The sequence below is a fragment of the Ammospiza caudacuta genome, chromosome 9 (genome assembly GCF_027887145.1).
Source record: "Ammospiza caudacuta isolate bAmmCau1 chromosome 9, bAmmCau1.pri, whole genome shotgun sequence".
Lineage (NCBI taxonomy): Eukaryota > Metazoa > Chordata > Aves > Passeriformes > Passerellidae > Ammospiza > Ammospiza caudacuta.
In genome coordinates this window covers 20,367,150-20,389,497 of record NC_080601.1, presented here as the reverse complement: position 1 = coordinate 20,389,497, position 22,348 = coordinate 20,367,150, and the positions used below count along the sequence as shown (strand labels likewise).

The following is a 22,348-nucleotide window of genomic DNA, read 5'->3' as shown; positions in this document are numbered from 1 at the left end:
CCTGGGTTTTATGGGGAAATGATTCAGCTTTCCTTACAGCTTGCTGGGAGCCACCGCACCCCATGGGCTGATCTGATGCTCACCACTAAAATGCAGCCACTCCCAACGTGAGGAGTAGCAACAAGTATTACACGCAAGGTCAAGAGGAGTCCTTGGCCAAGGACAGAGCAAAAAGGATCCAGTATTTTAATGTACAAACACCGAACGTGTGAGATCTCTCAGGCAAATAGCCTGGACCCACACTCAGCAAGTTTGGCTCAACACAGAGGCCCTATATGCCTGCTCAGTGTCACTACCCCCATAATCTGGCAAGCCTTTTGACATTAGGTGTTCATTGGAAAGTCCGATTGCCTGGAGCCCAGCTTGCCTTTTTTACGAGAGAACAGCATGTTCCCAGCTCTGCCATTTCCAGAGGAAACAAGCCCCAAGAGTACATTAAAGACTTGGACACAAATAGCTTGCACTGTGTATTATTTTCAAGCTGGTCTCATGATTTTACACGTCTGACTCATTCCGGATAAATGCAGAAGGTTAGTCATGATAGCTGTAGACAAAGAGGAAGGACCTCACTGGACTTACCCCAGTGCAGTTTCCATTGCTGTTGTAGGGCAAAGAGCTGAGCCAGATTTGGTGGTCCCTGATCCTGGGTTTGTCCCAGGACCTGTTAAGGGGCACATCAGTGAGAAAGTGTGGACATATATCTGTGCATACTGCTGACAGCCTTACAGCCACCTTCCTGCTGAGAGTTGGGAAGCATCTGCTCATCCCTGAGCTAAGGCCAGATGTTGGTAGGGGACTCATTGGCCACCACAGTGGCTGGCTGTGGGAGGTGTGCTGCAGCACACAGGTGGCAGCTGCACTGTGGCACTGCTGTCACCTCCAGCTGTGGGCACAGCCACCAGCAGCTCCACACCACTGCCGTGACACAACCAGTCTGACTCATCTTTGGACTTTACCTACTCTGAGGCCTCAAGATACTTGGTCTGAGAAACAGGAAGGAGAAAAGGAGAATTTTTATGCTTGGATCTTGTGCACAGCCTGTTGTCTGTGCTGGATATGGCCATGTCTAGAAGAGCAGCATTTCCCTGCACCCCTGCAATCCAGGGATTCTCTTCCACAGGAGTGCTGAGCCGCAGCCCAGCTGCAGGCCAGGCTGGGAGCACCATCTGCCGGCTTTGACACGGCAGGCTGGCTTGTCAGAGGGACAAATTACAGGGTAACCCAGAGCTGCACAGTCATTAGACTGCACAGCAAATCAGAGATGAAAAAATCACAGGGCTGGACAAATTCCTCAGCTAAAGCTCTTCCTGTCAGCCTCACAAAAGGGGCTCCAAACCAGTCGGTCTTTCTGCACTAGAGCCAAACAAACTGATTTGGGTGAAGGAGATCCACTTGTAAGCTAGCTGGAGTTATTTAGGGCTCTTGCAGAGCTTGCAAAGAGTTTCAGCTAAAGAAGTTTGAAGCATGTCACTGAGCAGTCTTTTAAATTCTTCATTCTTACAGTTCAAAATGTAGTTTTGTTTACAAGTATTCGCAATAATAATAATACTGAAGGGGGCATTGAGAGCCTGAAAAGGAAAGAAAATGTATGTCTCCAGTGCAACAGTGGGTCTGTTTAAGCAGCTCCCAAGTAGATTTTTCTTGGGTTCCTCAGGTCAAGTCACTTCCTCTGATGTCTGATGGATGTGTCCCATCCCCACAGTTCACTGCAGTGGACAAGGATCCACCGAGCTGTCCTTGCATGAACCTGACAGAGAACCTACAAATGTGAGGACCCTCCCAGCACTGGTAAAGCACAAGCAGACCTCACAGGAGGCTGCTCTGCATGTGTCACCCTTGCACAGAACAGCGTGGGGGAACAGTGCTAGGTTACAAAATCAACCTTACAGCAAAGAGGTGGCACCACTGTTGGCATCTGCTGGTGTGTCAATACTGTCTTTAATGGCACAGTCTCAGACTGGTACAGATAAACACAAAAATAAACAAAGAGGCTTCTGGGCACACCAGCACCTTTCTTGCCTTTTCAGAGCCAAAATGCTAAAAATTCCATGTTTATTCCCATTGCATGCTAGTTGATCTCATGAAAGCATTTCCCCAGCCTTTATTTGGCTTTGTTTCTAGAGCCATTTGACTGAAGAAGCAGAATAGCACAGGGCATGTCCAGTACAGGACTGTGAGCAGCACATACTCCTTCTTGGGGTGCTGGTGGATGTTTTGACAGACTTTAGGCACTATTAAAGATGCATTTAGTCGGTCCAAAAAGCAAAGCTATGGTCAAAACAATTGAAATTCACTTAATGCATTGGAAGCTGGACCTTCCTGAGACTATTTCAGCCCTTCCAGGTTTGAGTTCTGTATGTTGCCTACATAAGATTAATTTCCTTTTATTTTGATCTCATACCTTTTATATATCTTTTAACAGAAGAAATGTCAAATTCTTTCTTGACCTTTTTAATGCCCATTTTGTTTTAACAAATCTATTCTTTGGACACTTTGCATTAACACCAATAAACTTTTGAGATATCTGTGAGCCAGACTTGGAATTATTACCCCCACTTCTTAACCTCTTTTTTTAAATCCATCTGTTGCATTGGTACTGGGGTGGAAGGAAGCAGGAGTGTTAAAGGCCTTATTTTTCACTTTTTCTCTGACTTTTGTGATAACTTGTACAAGTTATTTTAGGATAGTTAAGATTTTCTCTGTCCTCTGGAAATTAAACTTCGAAATATTATATTCAAATTTGGCAGGTTTTTTGTTTTGTTTTGGGGTGGTTTGTTTGGTTTTTTTCTTTTTAATAAACTGGAAGTAATTACTGCAGATGGTGCCAGGTTCTCTATCTGCTGCTCTCCTCAAGCCCTGCCTGCCATTCTGGGAAATGAACAAATAGTCAAACACACATCACAGTACTCAGTGCAAAGGTCAGAAGAGATCTGTATTGGCCAGTGGGTCAAGTGGGGTGAGGTACCTGTTCTGGCCACAAAATGTTTTTTACTTCTCTCTGCATCTATTTAGTAAATGTACAGAGCTTTTGTCAGTAACAATAACAAAACTTGAGGAACATAATAAACAATTTTGCATCTCAATTCTTTATATGGTGCTTCTTTTTAACAGCTTTTGAGAATTGTAATGAAATACTTTGAAATATGTTTGGGACAGTTTTGTTTCAGACTTTGCCTCCAGCTTCTTTGGTTTGAAAAACAGGCTTGTTTCCAGGAAAGTTAGTATTGCATTTAATTGGAATTAGATGTTGGCAAAGGAGGCTGATGTTTCCAAAGCTGCTGGTGCTTCTGTGAGCTTGGAGAACAGCCTGGGTGCCTCTTGCAACAGTTAATAAAAACAATTAATTGCATCTGTTTATTTTAGATCCACCTACTATTATTTTTTTTCCTACTTTTTGTAATCTTCTTACTTAATTTGTCATGGAGCAACAAATACAGCTCACCCCAGAGAACCCAATGGTGTCATTCCTTTTCAATTGGTCAAGAAATGTCTGAAGTGTTGCATGATTTCAAAATGCTGTTGCTGCCAGACCTGAGAAATGTGAAAACTCCAGCTCAAGAATCCTGAGACAGTTGGAGACTTACAAGACACAACTAAAAATTCTTCCCCTTTCTACCATCAGAAATAGATGCCAAATGCAGGATGGTGGCATCTCCTGCATCTCAGCAGTGTTGTCCCAGTGGGACTGAGCCCCTTGGTAGACCCTCAGCTCCCCTGAGGCGGCAGCAGCCTCTGCAGCTGCTCTCTACACTGAGTCCAGTTCAGCCTGGGAGGGGGAGCAGAGCCACCTCCACTACTTGAATTACACCACCAAAACCATTAAACTGTGCTAAACACTGCAGCATTGAAATTTTGTTTCAATATAATTAATAATTAAAAACAGTATTCTTAAAAAAATTAATTTAAGAATAAATAAAGGGCTTGTTTCCCTCACCTTTCAGTTTTTGGTGTTTTATCTTCTACAAGATAAATTCTCAAGCTTTTTTTCACCATACTTAACATCTTAGTTTTTCAAATGCTTGGGGCTCCAGGACCTGGGGCTTTAATGAGTGCAAATACCATCAGTCTTGCTGTAATAGAACACAGCTGGGGGCACAACTGGCCCTGGGATAAATTGCTGCCACTGCATCTTCTTCTCCTCTAGGTGCCCAGAAACTGCCCAGCCACCCTTGGGGTGAGGGAGTGCCCTGGCTGAACAGGCAGGGCTCTGGGCAAAGGTAGTGTTTTGGCAGCAGTGTCCTATGTGCTGTGCCTGGCCAGGGCTCCCTCACTTGAGCACAGCTGGGCTCAGTGTGAGACAGCCAAAATCCATCAGAGAGCAAATCTCTGCTGAGCAGCTTTCCTTTCCTGAGACTCTGGAACCCAGGAGGGACTTTGGTTCACCTGAGGTGTCCCCAAGCAAAGCTCAACTGGCTGCCAGCCCTGCCTGATGGCTCGGCCAGAGGACCTCAGTCCTCTTCACATCCTGCCTGGGTCCAGCACTTCTGCTTGCTAGCTGTGCCCTGGATGAAATGAGTTTGACTGGCCTCAGCCCATGTTTTGGCTGATCATGTCTGCAGCACAAAATTCAACTGCATAGTGCGGAGAAGCTCTTCCTATGGCTTTGGGACATGGGATCCAACTGGTCCAATGTTGATTTAGGGCCAGTCAGAGTGTCTGTGGTGGGTGCTGTGACAGTAACCGGGATGTCCCATGTGGCCAGATGCCACCGACTGGATGCACTTCTAAGTAGCTCCAACAGCTGTTGGCCTGGGATAAGCCCTTAGTGGGAGACTGCTAACCCTTCCAAACCAAAGACCGTCTCCCATGGACTTTATAGGAAATGCCAAAAGCAAAAAATTAAGGGGGAATAGGAAGGTTTAGCCAGAGGCCTTTCTCTTGGGGTGAGGATGGCCTGATGCAAACAGGAGGTGGGAAGAAAGAGCAGGTCACCATGATAAAGGAGAAGCAGATGGAGGTAGGAACTGGCCCTGATCCTCCTTAAACTTCTGGGGGAGACTGAGGCAGAGACAATGATCTCATATCTGTGACCCAAGCAGCAGATGTAGAGAGCCTGAGCCCAATCCCCCCACCCCAGAGCACCCAGTGCACCCCAGCTCAGCAGTATCTCCAATGCAGGAGGAGGAGAGGACAGTTCAAAAGCAGCCCTTCCAGTTGCCTTTGCTGAGAATGGAGAGCCAGAGCAGTGCTAGTGGAGATTGAATCTAGTGATTACTATAAGGGATTTGCTGTCTCTTTCTTTATCCCTCTCTCTCTTTTTTTTCTTTCTTTTTTTTTTCTTTTCCCCCCCTTTTCCCTCCCTCTTATCCCTTTCGTGGTGCATTTGTCTTCGAGGAACCTGGGGTGTTCTTTTCATCAGTTCAATCTCTCTCTGGCACTTGAGTCCTGATTGGCTGAAGGACTTAGGGGAAAAAAAAATCTTTAATTAAGTAGATAATCTCTTCTTAGGAAGTTCTGCGGCTCCATTTCACCAGCCCCCTTTAGCTCTTACTTTAGGATTGGTTATCCTTTGCAGAAGGTGGGATTCAGGGGGCATCCGCCTCTTCATCACACCAGGACTGCCGGGTGGAAAATAACTCCATCCCTTCCCTAAATTAGTTGTCCTTCTTTTTTTTTCCTTTTTTTCTGGTGGTGGTGGTAACCAAGTTTGGGGTTTTTTTAGGATCTCCTTTCTCCCTCTTTATTTGGATTTTATATTTCACATGGACCCTTATCTGGGCATCTTCTTCCTCACTCCCTTCTTCCAGTCCTGCTATGCCTGGTGAGTATCAAGAGCATCACAGTCTGTGTCACAGGCAGGTGCTCTTCCCAGATATCCTAAGGAAATTCCTCTTTGCCTTCCTAAATGTCTCCTCTTTCTCACTTAGCTAAGTTCTGTCTTTAATGGAATCAGATATTTAACCAAGTCCTTACACACTCATTGGCAGAGAGGTTCGATCTATGAAAGTCCCTCTTTTTCCCTGCACTTCCCAAAAATAACTAGGGGCCAGATTGTAAGCTGGAGTAAAATAGGGGAGAGTGGATGCTGAGACCTAGCCCCTCACTTTCAAGTGGGAAGATAACCCAATGGAAGAGCCAGAGACTTCTGTTTTTCCAAAGGCTCCCAGTCAGCTTGTCTTGTCTTAATTAAATGAAGTGGGGCTTCTCTCATGCTCCCCAAAGAGAACAGTCTGTGATTAAGAGCTCAGAGCCCGCATGGGTGAGTTAGATCCACAGGAGTGTCACTCTGGATGAGCAGCCTGAGAGCCCAGCTCCTTGGCACACACACAGGGAAAGAATTTCTTGTCTGAAATTCATGTATTAGGGTTTCCTGGGGAGCTGCTTTTGCTACGGCGATTGCTACAGCTCGGTTTTCAACCACCCGAGTCCCATCAGACGAGTTCTGCTGTGCACAAACCTGTGGCCATCTCCTGTGGACCTCTTGCTTTGTCCTGAGGAGGGTGTTATATTTATTTCCCAAAAAGTTCTTTAAGGGTGAACAGAAAGAGATTATGTTTGCATCAAATCTTGTATCGTTCCTTGTGGGATATATCAGTCCCATTCCCAAAGGGAAATGATCTCTGCAGGTATTTTTCCTATGTGATTTTTACTGAGTACCCAATTTTTTTCTCTCAATTGCAGTGATGCCCTGGGGAATCTGCTCAGTGGGTTACAGATTTATCTCTAACGGCAAGCAAAGTCTTTTACCATTCAATTACTAAAATCCCCTGCCTTCTCCATAGCAGATCTCTAGGGTTATTACCATGGATGGAGAAATCAAAATTACAAAAAGAGAAACTAAAGAGTAAATGGGAACTCATTCCTGTTAGTCTGGAAATGAAATTTATGTTCTTTCAGAGATTTTCTACTCCTTTCATTAAAAGAATACACAACAATTTGTATATGTCTAAATACTATAAAAGAGCAAACTCAAGATAAACCTCCCTTCTGGAACAAGGGTAATATGTATGTTCTACAGAAAGGCTAGGCAAGAGCTCATGTTGATTTTATTGTTATTTTTCTGCTCTTCCTGTGTATGTCTTGCTTTCCTCAATAAAAACAGGTTTAGAATACATTAAAAGAAAAAACCCCAACATTTTAAAGAAACAGTTCAAAGAGAAATTTCAGCACACAAAGTAGAGCTAAATATGGAAATCCAAGACATTTTCAGTCCAAAGCTGGATGTTTAGATTCCTGTCTCTCAGTAGTCTTTATCCAATAGAAAAATTTATAGATCAAGACAACCTCGCTTCTCTCTGCATGTTGCTCATAGGTCATGAGTTCCATAGAGAAAGGAAAATTGCAACCTTTATTTGAAAGGTATTATCATTTTGCAGACACTCTCCCTTAACTCTTAAGGAGAAAAACAAATTTGTGAGAGTCATAAAATAATTCTGCTTGAAATTTGTGCTGGTTTTCTCTATCTGATCCAATGGCTTAAAACACGTTATTTTTTTCTTTATGATTTAATCACAAGAATTGGGAGTGGGAACACGGTGGGGGAGCAATATAGAACAACAACAAAAAATGTTTTTATATATATATGTGGCCACTTCCTTTCTTTGCATGTGGATTAGCTTTTACCATTTAATGGATCATTCAACCAATGTACTATTTCTAGGTGATCAAAATGTGAGGGTTGCATTTAGGAACAAAATCTTCAAAATAAATATAACAAAATAGAGAAAAATGAAGAAAAAATAAGTAAAGTTCCAAATGTTATTGAGTTGCTGCCCAGTTTCCTCTCCTGTGGGAATAATATAAAGATCTCTAACTCAGTAGTTTTCTCCTAAATGTAATTTTTACACTTCAGCTGTGGGACTGCCTTTGGTTTTCAGCCTCCCTGATTTTCTAATAACCTCGGGGAGCTCATATTGAGAACAAAACTCAGATCCAAAAGGAAATTCTATCCAATTTCTCTATTTACAATAATGACAGTGAAGATGTAAATCCAGCTTTATAATTTTCTAAAGAGCAGAACCAGCAGCACAGTAGCCTGAGTGGGTGGTAAGGTATCAGACAAATATTGTAATGAGAGATTAGGTAAGGCTCTCAGGGCATATTAAACTGAGGAGAGTGATGCTAAACTGATGAGTGTGATGTTATTGGTTAAAGTTGTAAATGAGACAGAATTATCAGAGGCTTGTTAGTATTTGATATGAGTAAAATATAATGGGACAGCTGCTTGGCAGGGTTCTTTGTTTTCAGATTCAATAAAACTGTGACAGAAAACTCCTGCTGAAGATATTTACTAGCTTTGACATAATTTTCTAATATTGGATCCAATGAAAATCTCTTGCCCTACATTTACTTTTTACCTGGAGACATAGAGTTGTGCTGAGGGAAGCAGTGTGTCCTGGCCAGGGCCCTGCACAGTCTGGGGAGGGGGCAGAGGAACTCGGGGTTGTCCCCCCTCGACCCGCTTGGCTACGAGCCTGCTCCGCTTCAGCCCGTGTAATGCTGTCCTGCAGTTTGAAGATGGAGGGAAAGGGGGTTACACAGCTAGAAACTCCCTGAGCTTTCTCTGAGAACAGAAATTACTTCAAATGTCTCTTTTCATGTGTGTGACACAAAAAAAATCACCAATGTCATAGAAATTGGGCTGGTTAACACCAGCCATGACTGCAACTACTTAGTTTAGTATTACATTCTGCTTTCCTTTACAATGGAATGAAAATTTAGTAGAAGTACATAATTTCTTTTTTAAAATCACACTACAGACAAAACAATGAAGAGAGATTTTGGTAGTGATTCCTGTTTGCAGTACAGAGATGATTCTAGAGACACTGTCACTATTGTACTGTATCTGTGTAAGTAGTGGCTAAATTGCTCTCTGCCCTTCCTGGAGACTATATAGAGAATGGAAATACATTTTTCTTAGCTGAATTATAAGAGCAAAGAAAAGCACACAGATTCTGTCTCTGTTACTACCTTTCCTTCCTCCTCAATACAAGTAAGAAAAATTTCAGCCAGCCTCTAGTCATATGATAGTCCCATCTTCCCTTCTCCTGAACCCACCTGAAGCTGCAAGAGTTAAGTGTTGGGGTGTCAAGTGCACAAAAGACTTGAAACTTTGTGAATCCTTTACTTGTTTAAGTCCTACAAACCCAGCCAGCAGCCTGCCTGCCTGTTGATCTGAGAGCTCAAGGAAAATGCCTTCAGTCTCTCTGACTTTATAAACTGTTTAGAATATCCTGCTGGGAAAATGCTACTGTATCATTTGCTCAGCTGCAGATGGAGAATTGGCATATCCTGAACTTGGCCTTTTTGTGGACCTTGAGGTTTATCCTGGAAGGAACAGATCCTCTGCTTCAATGCAGTCAAGTCAATTGACTCCTGCTAACAGGCTGGTTTGCTGTAAACTGACATTGTGGATTACCGTCCTCCTCCTAAAGCCGTCCTCGCAATTTCTCAGATGTTCCTAATCCAAGGGTTTGGATTAGGAAGCAAATCCTTTCTATATACTGTGAATTTGGGTTTTCCTACCCACATGGGAAACAATGCAGATGGGATTTATCTCTTTTTTTGGTGACAAAAACAAGATAAGAGAGGACTTGCAATTTTCTAGCTCTTGCCTATGCAGGAGCATTTTACCAGAGTTTTCTCACAGCTGCTACCAGGGGCCCAGATTCACACTCACACCATCCTGAGTGTGGTCCCCATAGCAAAGCACTTAAGGTCAAGGCAATGGACAGAAGGGAAACCAGATGGAAAAATGACTTGTTCATGCTGCTACCCAGTTGCGTTAGGATGGGGACCCATGGAGCTTGCACAGTCTGATTAGCCCCAGGTTCATGGCCCTGTGTGATTCAGGTCACCCGATGCTCTAATCACTCGGCTACAGATGCCGTCTCTCCAAGTCCCAGGAAATATTTAATTAGCTGTACAATGCAGAAGCAGCTTCCAAAGGAAAATTCCTCTGCAAAACAACCATCAACTTCGTGCTAAAGTGCCCATGGGGGCTGGAGCACAGCCGGGTCTGAATCCCAAGCCTGGAACAAAGGGAAAGAATCTCCTGTTCTCACAGCCCACTCCTGTTTTGACCCAGGGGAATCTTTCCCAAAGAAAGCTTCATAAATGTAAACACATTTTCACCAAAAAACCCATAAAAACCAAAGCAAAACAAAAGAAAGCTAGACTTGCCAGAATGAAATGTTGCAAACTCATTCTCCTAACTCTAAACTGTTACAGCAAAGATCAGGTTTCTTGGAATTTTGACCAAGCTAAAGTAATGAGACCTCCTTTTGTGGTGTACTTTGGAAAGGATCTCTGTGGGTGCAGTTCTGGTGGAGGTGAAGTGGGCTTGCTAACTGTGCAAGTGGTTTTCCAGGGCAGGACAGCATCCTCTCTCAATCTCTCATGTGTCTCATGTCTGGGCACCAGTCCTGCCACCCTGTCTGTCCCTGTGTCTATGGCAGGGCTGCATTTTGACCTTCAGCTTTGGACAGCATTGCCTGCTTCTGACTGTGCTTGAGCCCACCCTGGGATGCCCCCACAGTGTCTGTGCTGGGTTTGTAGCACAAAAAGACAGTATCTTTCTCTCCCTTATGTGGGAATACTTGTGACTCATTTGAAGCAGAACATAATTTTGAGAAGTTGAAGAACCAAGTTTCTATCAGTGCATGCTCTGTCATCTTCCCAATCACTCACTCACTGCAAGATCTCAATCCACTCATTCTACCTCTCTGGCCCCCGTGTCCTCTCTGGGTGATAACAGCAGTCACCCATTTCTCTTGAAGTCTTGAGCTCCAGCAGGGAAAATGTTCCACAGACTCACCAGAAATAGTGATGTTATTTTATAAACCTTAGGTTTATAAAATATGTTATAAATTATATAAAATATATAAAATATATTTATAAATTATGTTATTTTATAAAAATTAGGTATTTTTAGGAGACCCTCTCTTTTCTTACTTCATTTCTGACTTGGGATATTTCGAATTGGCTCTTGGGTTTCTTCAAAGTGTCAGTCCTTTCTGCCATGATGCAGCTAAGCAGGATTCACCCAGAATTCTCCAAATTCTGCAGGTGGTCACTGCACCTTATGGAGTCCCAACGCTGACTGACCATTTGCACAGAAACAGTCTTTCTTACTGGAGAAAGACTCAGACCAGACAGCATCCATTCTGCAAGGCCATAGTGTTGGAGACAAGCCACACTGCCTGACCCTTGGAGATGATCCCTCCACACCTTCAGTGGGAACAGCAGAAAGCTTAATTTTGTCTAGGACCTCCCACCCACCCCAAACCCTTAGGGTGCCCTGCACAGTGTCCAGGAGGATGGGCAGGACAGGTATATTTGTGTTCAGCCATCACCATAACCTGACCAAGAGGAGAGTGTGGGCAGTAAGACATGGCACCACAGGAAAACAAGGGATTGTGATGTGGAGCGATGCATCTGGACTCATATTGCAAAGAAGCAGTGGCGTGATGCCCTCCCTCCCTCAGCACGGTCCCACTCCTGGGGGCTGGGAGAAATGCTATCCTGACTTCAGTAAAGTGAGGTAAAAAAGCAAGGCTAGGGGAGCCAGAAAGCTAAATAAGGGATAGATTGGTACAAAGGGTAGCTGTGCAGAGGAAAGCAAAAGGAGGGAGCAGTGAAGGAACTGCAGCCCAGTACAGCCTGACTGAGGGGAGCAGGGTGGGGGGAAGGGGACAGCACTGTCCTGTTCCTTAGGGAGCAGCAAAAGAACATGGGGGAGAGAGCAGAGGTGCCTGCAGCCAGGAGACAGGCAGACTGTGGGGGAGCGAGAGGAGAGCCCTGAGATGCCTGGCATTCCCCAGGCCCCTCCACCATCACCCCCTCCCTGCTGACACTGTCTCTATCTTCCAGGTCAGTGAATAATTTCCTGATGACGGGCCCCAAGGTAAGAGAAATCCCTTTGATCTCTGTCCCTGATTCCACTAAACCCAGAGAGGGAAGGAGAGAGAGAGAGGGGCTCCTCCTTCCCACTCCTCTCCACTCAGCCTTGGCCAGAGCTCCTGTCTCCCCCAGGTTTCAAGCAATAAGGCAAAGAGAAAGGCCAGGAACTTGTGAGCTCCTTGGGCTGCATGAGCACTGAGCAATCCTGACCTGGCTTTCTTTTAGACTGCCTGAGGGCAGATTCTGGAGATTTGTCTATTGATGCCAGCCAAGGCTGTCATCTGACATCTATTGCTTCCTGAGGATCAGGTTGGCATCAGGGTCCACACTGAAACAGCTGGGAAGTATTTTCTATTGGACATGTAAAACATACTTCCTCAAGGAGCACATCTTGAATTGCCAGGACTTTGTTCCATATTTTTGACCCCTCACACCTTTGCGCTCCTCTTTCAGAGGCTTTTTTTCTTAGCCAGGAGCAGTTGTAAAATTTACCCAGATTTTGTTCTGGCTATTCCCCAGGAGTACCTCCAAGCCCATCTAGCTCCTAATACACTAGTGTAGCAGCCTTGCCCCAAAGCACTAGCTCTCCCCCATGGGCTGTGGTGAAGAAGAAGGCAGGTTGAGGCATCTGCTAGCCTGGAGCTCCCTGATCTGAGCAGAAAGTTGTTTCCTCTCATGGTGGAGAGATAAGGGGTTCCCCATGGCAGAGGCTGGCTGATACATTTCCTAATGTGGCTTACAGCCAAGAGCTGAGCTTTCTCCCACAGGAGGCTCAGGCTCTGACCCAGCTCAGCAGGAAATGGGTGTGCTGCTGGTGGTGGTGAGCTTCCCAAGGAAGCCAAGCCAGGAAGACCCTCTGAGCTCTGTACATCTTGTCTCTGTGAGATGGCACACAGGTCACTTTCAGTTGAAACTACGCATTGTCCCCGTGCTGACGCCCAGCTCTGTTCCTAGGCCTATCTCATCTACTCCAGCAGCGTGGCGGCCGGGGCGCAGAGCGGCATCGAGGAGTGCAAGTTCCAGTTTGCCTGGGACCGCTGGAACTGCCCGGAGAGGGCACTGCAGCTCTCCAGCCACGGCGGGCTGCGCAGTGGTAAGGAAAGTATTGGATACCACTACTGGGACCCCCTTGCTACAGGTTAGAGCCCACGGCCCCCTCTTCTCTTCCCAAGTGCCTCCTTTTCTTCTCCATTCTCACCTGAGAAGAGTCTCTCGCAGGAATCACCCAGAGGGATCTCCCCAGGAGACCCCTTCACCCATCAGCTCCCAGATACAGCGGGATCTAACTCCAAGGCCTCCTTGCAATGCCAGCCTTACCCATGGACCTGCTGAACCCCAACTGGCACAGGACCAAACCTTACACAATAGTCTCCCCAAAAGGATGCATCCCCTTGACCTGCACATGATCTGCTGGATACCATGCTAGATGGTGTCCCAGGGTATCCCCAGGGAGGCTGAGAACCAGCACAGGCTGCCTGGGTAGCAAGCAGAGGGATAAGGCTAAAGGGAGCAGGAAAGTTCATCAGCTGCTGTGCTCTGGCCAAGAGACAGGACAAAAGTCTTCCTACATCTTCCAGATGTCAGAACACCCTAGGCAGAAACCCAGCATCGCTGACCTGGGCCACTGTAGAGCATGGGGCTGTGGTCATTGTCACTGTATCCTATTCCTTACCTATTTGCACGTCCCCAGAAATATTTCAGTGCATATCTGACCCTCTAGACCTATGTTTGATGCTCATACCTGCTTTGTAAAGGCAGGACCTGGGTGTGGAGGAGAGCCTCAGGCCTCTGGTGGGACTGGCAGCAGACAAGAGACCAGAGCCCCAGGCAGTGGTGGACAAAGGTTTCAAAGCGGGGCCTTGAGGAGACAGTTGCAGCACAAGGCCCCCTCTGAGATCAGAAGCAGGTCCTGGAACCGTTCCTGTCAAGGTTATCCACACCGTATTAAAGGAAAGCCAAAGGCTCAGGGAAGTCAGCTGATGATTCCCAGACTGATCCTGGTGGGTAGGTATGGTCACTGCTCAGAGCCCTTTCAGCAGAAGGTATGGCTTGAGGGGACTGTGGGGAAGGAGTTCATTGATACTTGGAGAGAACCCCTTCCCGTTGGGGTGTGTTAGTCACAAGTGGGGGACATTAGCTGTCTGTGCTATATCACCACTGTTGAGCTCCCACAAGGACAGTCAGGTACTATCTCCTCCACACCCTTTCAAATGACATGAGTCAGTCTGGATCATATTTGGGAGATTCTATCTTCATGAAGTTCAAACCCAAATTAAGCTAATCTGACATGTAGGGCCTCTTCTCCACCCCACAAAGTCTTCCCCACTGCAGATGTCCTGTGCAGACTCCTGCATGGCAGAAACAATTTCTAACACTGCCCTTGCCATGAAATCTTGTGCACATCTGCTCTCTTTGTATTCCCCCTTGACAGCAAACCGAGAAACAGCCTTTGTCCACGCCATCAGCTCTGCGGGTGTCATGTACACGCTGACCCGGAACTGCAGCCTGGGCGATTTTGACAACTGTGGCTGTGACGACTCCCGCAATGGACAGCTGGGTAAGGAGGGATGAGCTGCTGCCCCTCACTCGTCCCAGGTGGCAGGAGAAGCTCTTCTCTCCTCCACTGATGCCTGCAGAAACACCTCCCCATCCTGGTCCCCACACCTGGGAACAATGCCCAGAGAAAAGCTTTCCCCGGTTCAAACCAAAGTAGCTCTGTGGAAGCTAATGGAGTCGCCTCCAGTTTACACCAGCCAAGCTCTTGATGCTTTCCATTACTTCCTCAATGAGCAGGAAAGTAGAAGGGGTTGCAGTTTTCCTGGTGCAAATCAACTCTATTTAAGCTGCTGGAGAGAATGACTATATCATACAGGCAGAGGAGTGGATCTGTTGCTATGCACCTAAATGATCTTGGTATAGCAGCACAGGTCAGAGACCTCAGGGTTCCCAGAGTCTGCAGGACCAGGCTGGTCCCACAGCAGAATGACCATGAGAAAAAGCAGGGTGGCATTCATAAACCTCTCTAGCACTCATCAGCATGACAGGCACACAGGAGCACAACCAGGAGAATCATTGTGGGTGCACACAGGCATCACACCCTCCACATGGCAGTGATTTCCAGGCCCTCAACCACCAAGCACCCCTGGTAGGGAACTCTAGGCTGCACCACTTCAGTTCTCTGCTCAGCTTTCATAGAAAACATTGACGTTTAGGGATTTTGTTTTGAATAGAAAGAGGTCAAATTTCAAATTATCAAGATCTTGTAAAAGCCATGCCCTGCCCAGCTACACTAGGCAGTCAGTATGTGTCACTTTATGACAAACTCCTCTGGAGTGTCCAGTATTTATTTTACTGGCTGATAATTTTGAAAACAGACACTACTGCAGAGGTGTCCAAAGTTTGTGAATGCCTGTCTCTAGCAGAGCAAGACTTTTGGGTAACAACACATCAAATTCTATCTTCTCTGGAAAACCAAGTTAGTCATGCTACATTTCCTTTCCCCCAAATATATCTGGTTTTAATACAAAACTTTCCATTGTGGACTTAAAACCTTGTAAGGCACAGGAAACTTTTGGGCTTGACCAAAACAGCATGATTCAATTTAGCCATTGGACTGAATCCAAGCTGGTGAAAGGGGTTTCTATTCCTTCAGTCCCAGTTCTTGATTTGGACTGCATCATCCACTGCAATTACCCACCTCCCATGAAGCACTCCTGTCTCTCCCTGGGAGAGGGGATCACAATGCCCTGGGGAAGTCCAGGCAAAGGCCAGGCCTTTTCAGAGAGGCACAAGGCCATTAAAACAACTTCCAACATGTACCAATGTGGCATGTCAGGGTCAGAATGTTCCAGATTTCAAATCTTCATTAAAAATTTGGCATCTTTCTCTAGGAGGAAAAATACGCATGATGTTTTTCCAGTCCCACTCAGCTCCCACTCAGTTAAGAAAAGTACTTTCACATATTTTTGTGTAATTTCACAGTTCTTTGCTGACTCCCTTGTTTCTTGATGGTAACTAGCAAATCAGACCCTTCTAAGATGCCAAACATCATCTCAGAATTCTGGGTGTGCCAAAACCACAGCCTCCTTGATGCACATGTGCCAGGTTTGGGCTGCTCTGGGCAGAGTGGAATCTGTTCCTCTGACCAAGATGCCTCCACCAGTTTGTTAATCCAAGTTAGCAAGATGCTGTTCCTGTAAGTCACTCTGAACCAGCTGAAGTCAGGGTTTGAGAAGTGATTAGAGACCCAAAGGCTTATCTGCATGTCTGCTAAGGCATGGTAACTGACAGCTTCTAAATCCTGCTCTACAGAAAACCCGGAAAGCCCTGTGTTTGCTGTACAGGACATAACCCCTCTGCTGCCTGCCTGAGCCACTTACTATCCAGGCCTCAGGAGAAATGTCATGAACTCAATGGCAGGGAATCTGGGAGTACTGTGTGGTGAAAGGCTGGATTTGCCCCACAGCCTCCGTTCCCTCCCATCACTTCTGAAACCTCTTCTGGTTCTTTGACAGCACACATCTCATCTCCTTTCTTAGGGGGACAAGGCTGGCTGTGGGGAGGCTGCAGCGATAATGTGGGCTTTGGGGAAGCTATTTCCAAGCAGTTTGTGGATGCCCTGGAGACTGGACAAGATGCCAGAGCTGCTATGAACCTGCATAACAACGAGGCAGGTAGAAAGGTGAGCACCTCTCTCCCTCCAGAGCTTACAGTGCATATCAAATTTGCTCTGAGCATTCACTGTGGAGAGCCACAATTTGATGTGGCTAAAAACACATGTCCAGTAGAAACAATTTCCTGGGGGGGATGGCAGCAGTACACTGGTGTCTGCTCTAAGGTAGCAAAGTTTCTGTGTTACAGCATTAATGACTTTCTGCAGTCCTCCTCCTCCCAGTTCAAGGAGGGAAGCCCTGTGGAAAAGCAAATCTGTGAGCTTCAGGACTACTGTGCAGGGAGAATTGATGCCAAACTCCCCCACAGGCCTGGAGCCATGGTTCTGCATGCATTGCAGCACAGAAACAGCCCCTCTGGGTTTTTTTTTTCTTGAACTCCTCTCTCTGATCACCCTGTAGGCAGTGAAAGGGACCATGAAGCGGACTTGCAAATGCCATGGTGTGTCGGGGAGCTGCACCACCCAGACCTGCTGGCTGCAGTTGCCTGAGTTTCGGGAGGTGGGCACTTACCTCAAGGAGAGGTACCACAAAGCCCTGAAGGTGGACTTGCTGCAGGGAGCAGGGAACAGCGCTGCCAGCCGGGGTGCCATCGCTGAGACCTTCAGTTCCATCTCCAAGAAGGAACTGGTCCATTTGGAAGACTCTCCTGACTACTGCCTGGAGAACAAGACGCTGGGGCTGCTGGGCACAGAGGGCAGGGAGTGCCTGAAGAGGGGCAAGGCGCTCAGCAAGTGGGAGAAGCGGAGCTGCCGGCGGCTGTGCGGGGACTGCGGGCTGGCGGTGGAGGAGAGGCGAGCCGAGATGGTGTCCAGCTGCAACTGCAAGTTCCACTGGTGCTGCGCCGTGCGCTGCGAGCAGTGCCGCAAACGGGTCACCAAGTACTTCTGTGTCCGCAAGGAGAAGCGCGAGCGGAGCGGGGGTGGTGGAGCCAGCCGCAAGCTCAAGAGAAAGCTCTAACTTGCTTCTGCTCCTCCACAGTCCTGCCTGCCCCTCTCCTCTCCTGCCCTTCCCATCAGCTCCTGGCACCATTTCTCTTTGGCATGGTTTTGTCTCATTCCCACTGCTGCCTCACTGGGGCTTGGGCAAGGCAAAAGAGCTTTGTATGAGTGCTCAGGCCTTGCCCATACAGGGCATTAGTGCAGCAGGCAATGTCTCATTTGAAGGGGAGACCTTCCAAGTGTTCACAAAACAAGGTGAGACTTGGTCCCTTCAACTCAGTGTCACTCTATCCAGTGACTATGGCATTATCTCTGAAAGCACAGGAGGTCTTGGTGGCTCCTGTGGTTTTGAGCTGGTCTGTTCCCCAAACAAGCACCTGCTCTGGGCTTTTGAGTAAGTGAGATAAAAAGTATAAGGAAACCTAGATGGCACCAACAATTGGGCAACTCATTTTCAACTCAGTAATCTGTAAATGAGAAGAGGCTTAAAAAAAATATAGGTACTAAAACAGATATGGCCTCAGGCCCACACTATAAGGAAATACAAAAGACATGCAATTCCTTTCTCAGCAAGCCAGCCTCCAGGGACCCCACAGCTTTGCTTCCCACCTTTTGACAGCTTTGCTAAGCTCTCCAGTGCTTTACTTTACATTTGAAATGGCAGCAGCAAGATCAAAACTGCTGCTTGACCTGCCCATTACAGCTGTCCAAAACAGGGGTCCCATCACTTGATTTTTACATGCTTTCTCTGTGTCTTCCAACTCTCCAGGTCTGGTCTCCCTTTTTAGGCCAGCATTTCTATCAAAGCCCCTGGCTGATGCCATAAAGATGTCCTCACACTTCTCCACTACCTCCTTCCTCCCAAGTTGCTCCCAGAGAGGAGCTGCCAAGCTGAGCCTCCTCCCCATGTCCTGGTGTACTTGCCAAGCACTCTTACCCTGTCAGCTAACTAACTAAATACTTCTTCCTAGTCTGAGAAAATAATGTCAGTTACTATTTAATGGTGGTGTAAATAGGAAAGTGAAGCACTTTGAAGTTTAATTTATTGCACAGTTACTGTGATGTATACATAACAGTTTTTCCTCTACCACTTATTGTATATATTCTATAGGCTAAGCAAGCAGCAGGAAGATTTGGTTGATGCATCTCTGTTCCCTTGCTGAGGCTAGGGGAGGGAGGTAAGAAGCTGCCAGCTGCAGGGCTTGAGGAACCTCACTGCACCATCACAGCAATCTTCCCCTGTGCTGCAATAAGATCATCTACTTTGCTGTTTGAAGTGTCCTTAGACAAGAAGCCAGCAGAGCTGTTACTGGCCATTAGACCCATCTTGTAGCCAATATTTGTAAACCAATAGACAATGCAATAAATCATTAGCCAAGTGCTTGCAAAATGCTGTTGTGTCTAAGTGGCTGGGTGTTCTTTTGTCCCATTTTGCATGTGTATGTAGAAATTTAATTGTCCTAGAGATTAAAACACACTGCTTACCCATCTGAGCCCAGGAAGACCTAACCAGTTCCAGCCAGCACAACCTCAGCCCCTACCACAAGGGGAAAGGAAGTGCTCTCTCCTGAGCTTGCTTGAGGATGCATCCAACTGCAATGCAACTGCCAGGAAGAAATGGAGTGGGAGGGGGGTAGGCAGGGCCCAGTTGCCCACTACACAGCTGATATATACAAGACACTCAGCAGCCTGTATTTGTCTCTCCATTATCAATTATTCCCTTGATTCTAGGACTACCTCACAGGGAGCAGGAATTTGGACCTAGGATCTCATCAGAGCAAGAGCATTCCTGTGAAGCAAGAATCTGGCCTAAGATTGCAAGAAACCTTGGCCCATTCTCAGGGAAAACTGAAACACTTCCCTTCACACACAAACCACCACTGTTTGCACAGAAGTTCTAACTAGCACAGTGACCCTGCCCAAGGTCTCTTGCATCCCCAGCAGCAGTTGCCCTATGTCCCTGGGGTTGGCCAGGAAAGGAAGGAGGAAGCAAGAGCCTCTCGACCACCAGGGAAAGCTCCAGCATAGGCCTCCCTTTTCCTTCTGGCTCCCCCCGTTCCACAGTCAGCTGTAGAAGCTGTAGAAGCTGCTTCCCTCTTCCTCCCACTTGTACTCCATCTTTCCGGCTGACACGGCTGCCCGCGCAGGCCGTGGCACAGCCCCGGCTGTGGCGGCTGCTGGCGCAGGGGACATGCGGGGCACCTCAGCGACAGCCGCACCGCCACACGCTGCTTCCGCCGGGGAAACGGCGACACCGCAGCTGCAGAATGTGCTGACCTCAGCAGCGGGTCCCCCCTCCCGGCGCACGGAGCCCTCAGCGGTAAAGGCCCTGCTGCCATTGTGGGCAGGATTGGATGCTTCCATGTATTCATTTCGATTTAATGAAGGCGCATTCCTCAGAGGAGAAATATTTACATTCAGCTTCCCAGGTGGTCACCTTCGCCCAGATGACACACAAACAGGCAGCCCCCCGCTCCCTTTTCCAATCCCAGCCTCTTTAGAGGGCTCGGGAGGAGGGGAGACAGCGAAGGGGGGGCTGCTGGGCGAGCAGAATAGAGAAGGGAACAAAATGCTAATAAATCAGCCAGCCAGCCCTTTTCCCCTCCCCTCAGTGGAGTCAATGGAAAGTGTCATTTCACATGCTAATCCCCCTCCGATCTCTTTACAACACCTTTTCCGAAAAGTGTTTGGGAAAAGTCCTTGTGGCCCGTTTACAGCTCCCCGCCGCTTCAGATTCCTTCTTGTCTAAGGCCGCGGCCCCGGTGTGGGTCTCTCCCTCCAGCAGGGCTCCTTACAAAAAACATCTCAACAAAGACTTTGGAGTTCATCAGCCTCCCACTGAAATTCACAGCTGCTGAACAAACTAATCCCCTCTCTTGGCCTTTCTTCCTTTCAATGGGTTCTTGGCTTCAAAGACACTTTGGGAAAGGACTTTGTGGGGACTCACACTGCTCCCTCAATAGAAGTTAGTGCAAGCATTATCTTCAGAGCAAGTGGCTTTACAAACAAATACTGCCTAACAATCTCTGCCCCTCCAGCTCCCCCAAACACACACAAGCCTAGCCTGCAGACATGATGTTATCTGCCACAGGATTAGAGCTCTGTTCTCTATGCCCAGGGATCCTTCCCTGCTGCCCCCTTCCCCCCAAATTCTTTGTCAACCCAAAGGCCTTCTCACCCAACTGAAATGCCTTCTCTGGTGCCCGGGTGCTGTGAAGCCATGTGCCCACACTGGAAGGGGCAATGCTCACTGCCTGCAGAGTGGGATATTGCCAGCCAGCAGAGATGGTGCTATAAATGGAGAGCACTTTCCAGCAGGGTTTGAGGGGTAATATACCACACCAGGGCTGCAGAGACAGGGCCTCTGCCACAAGCCTCTCAAGCGAGTCACCTCACTTTCCCCTCTGCTTGCTTTCAAAGCAAAGAGCTTCAGTTATGGTGCTTACAGGGGTAAACATGAAGCAAAACAAGAGCAAGAGAGGGGCAGGTGGGAAGGATGCACATCAAAGGCAGGATAAACGGCCAGTCTTTCCATAAGTAGCAGTAGCTATGCCTGCTCGAGGGACCTAATGTCATATGTATCTGAGAGATATGTGGAAAGTCTGTGCTTATTTCTCAGCAGTAGAAGTGGCCTGAGTTAAAGAGAGCAAAGGGCTGGACCACAAAGAGTACTGTAACTGAATCCAAAAAGGCAGAATCTAAGAAATGCCAGGCTTATTAAGTGATCTCAGAAAGCTGGGACTGCCCTTATACACTCATTAAGCAAATGTATGCCACCTGGGCTACCTGTGTGATAACCCCATTCTGATGCTGCTCCAGTGTTACCTTTGAAAATCAGCTTTGCTTGTCCCTGCTGGGGGACAGCTGTTAGGCCAGGCTGTTTGTTAACTGCTCCAGACCAAAAGCTCTTCAAGACTCCTTCACACTGGCTATTTGCCTCTGCCAGCAGCAGAACTACAAAAGCTTGTTTTCCTTGAATGCATGTGGTGTGTCCTTAACACCCACAACTCTCAGAAACCCCTAGGCCCTTCTCAGCAACAGCCCTTCAAATTTTCACTATTCAAACAATTTTTTCAAGCCTTTGCTTCCTTTGAAGTCCTCCAACCTTGGGCCATGTAATACAGTCCTTCATATTTTAGTGTTGTGACTGGCAGGGTTGTACATACATACTAGCTAACTGAAAGAAAAAAAGAAATCAGAATTTCTTTCTTTTGTAAGAAAGAAGTTTGATTCCTCCACCTTTATCACAATACTATGTTTCAATTCAGAATTGAATTTCTTCTTACCTCCTTAAAAGATTAAATTAAATCAGCCAACAGATTCCTAAGCTATTAACTAATTATAAGAACTGACAATTCAAGGGTATAAATTTCCACACAGGTCCAATCCTTATCCTAGTTCAGGCTGCGTGGCTTCAGTGGTGTAACATTTATTTCCAATGGGAGACAATGCCATCAAGGGCTCTCTGTTTACTTACTCACATACTTCCAACTCTTGATGTCAAGTGCAAAATCTCAAACATTGCTGAGATTCCCCAAGAGAACCTGAGTCTGGGGCCTTCTTGTGTCTGATGCAGATGAACAGTCACAACTGATGCAGCTCATTTGGAGAAGATCTGATCCTGCAGCCTTAGGGACTGCATAAGACCTGAGGTCTCACCACACCAGGATGGATGCCACCCATAGCAGCTGAGCCCGAAATCTGGTTTGCCCCACACAAGTTCTCAACTGCCCCCTCTGTGGGTGGCCATGTAGACTGAGGAAGTCTCATGCAGCCAGAGTAACAAGCCTATGAAAAAAAGCATCACAAAACACAGCTTTTATTTCACTGTTCTGTAATTTCTCAGTGCATCAAACCGCAGCAATAGAAACAACACAGCAGCAACAAGGAGGCACT

The 22,348-nt window shown here is 46.9% G+C and overlaps 1 protein-coding gene across 1 annotated transcript; it reads left to right on the top strand.

Annotated features, from left to right (window-relative positions):
- The first annotated feature begins 5,702 nt into the window (after window positions 1-5,702).
- On the top strand, window positions 5,703-17,471 carry WNT8B (Wnt family member 8B). Its single transcript, XM_058810650.1, has 6 exons — window positions 5,703-5,761; window positions 11,812-11,845; window positions 12,796-12,934; window positions 14,273-14,398; window positions 16,380-16,522; window positions 16,914-17,471. The coding sequence occupies exons 1-6, from the start codon at window positions 5,703-5,705 to the stop codon at window positions 17,469-17,471; spliced, it is 1,059 nt and encodes a 352-aa protein (XP_058666633.1).
- The last annotated feature ends 4,877 nt before the right edge of the window (window positions 17,472-22,348 follow it).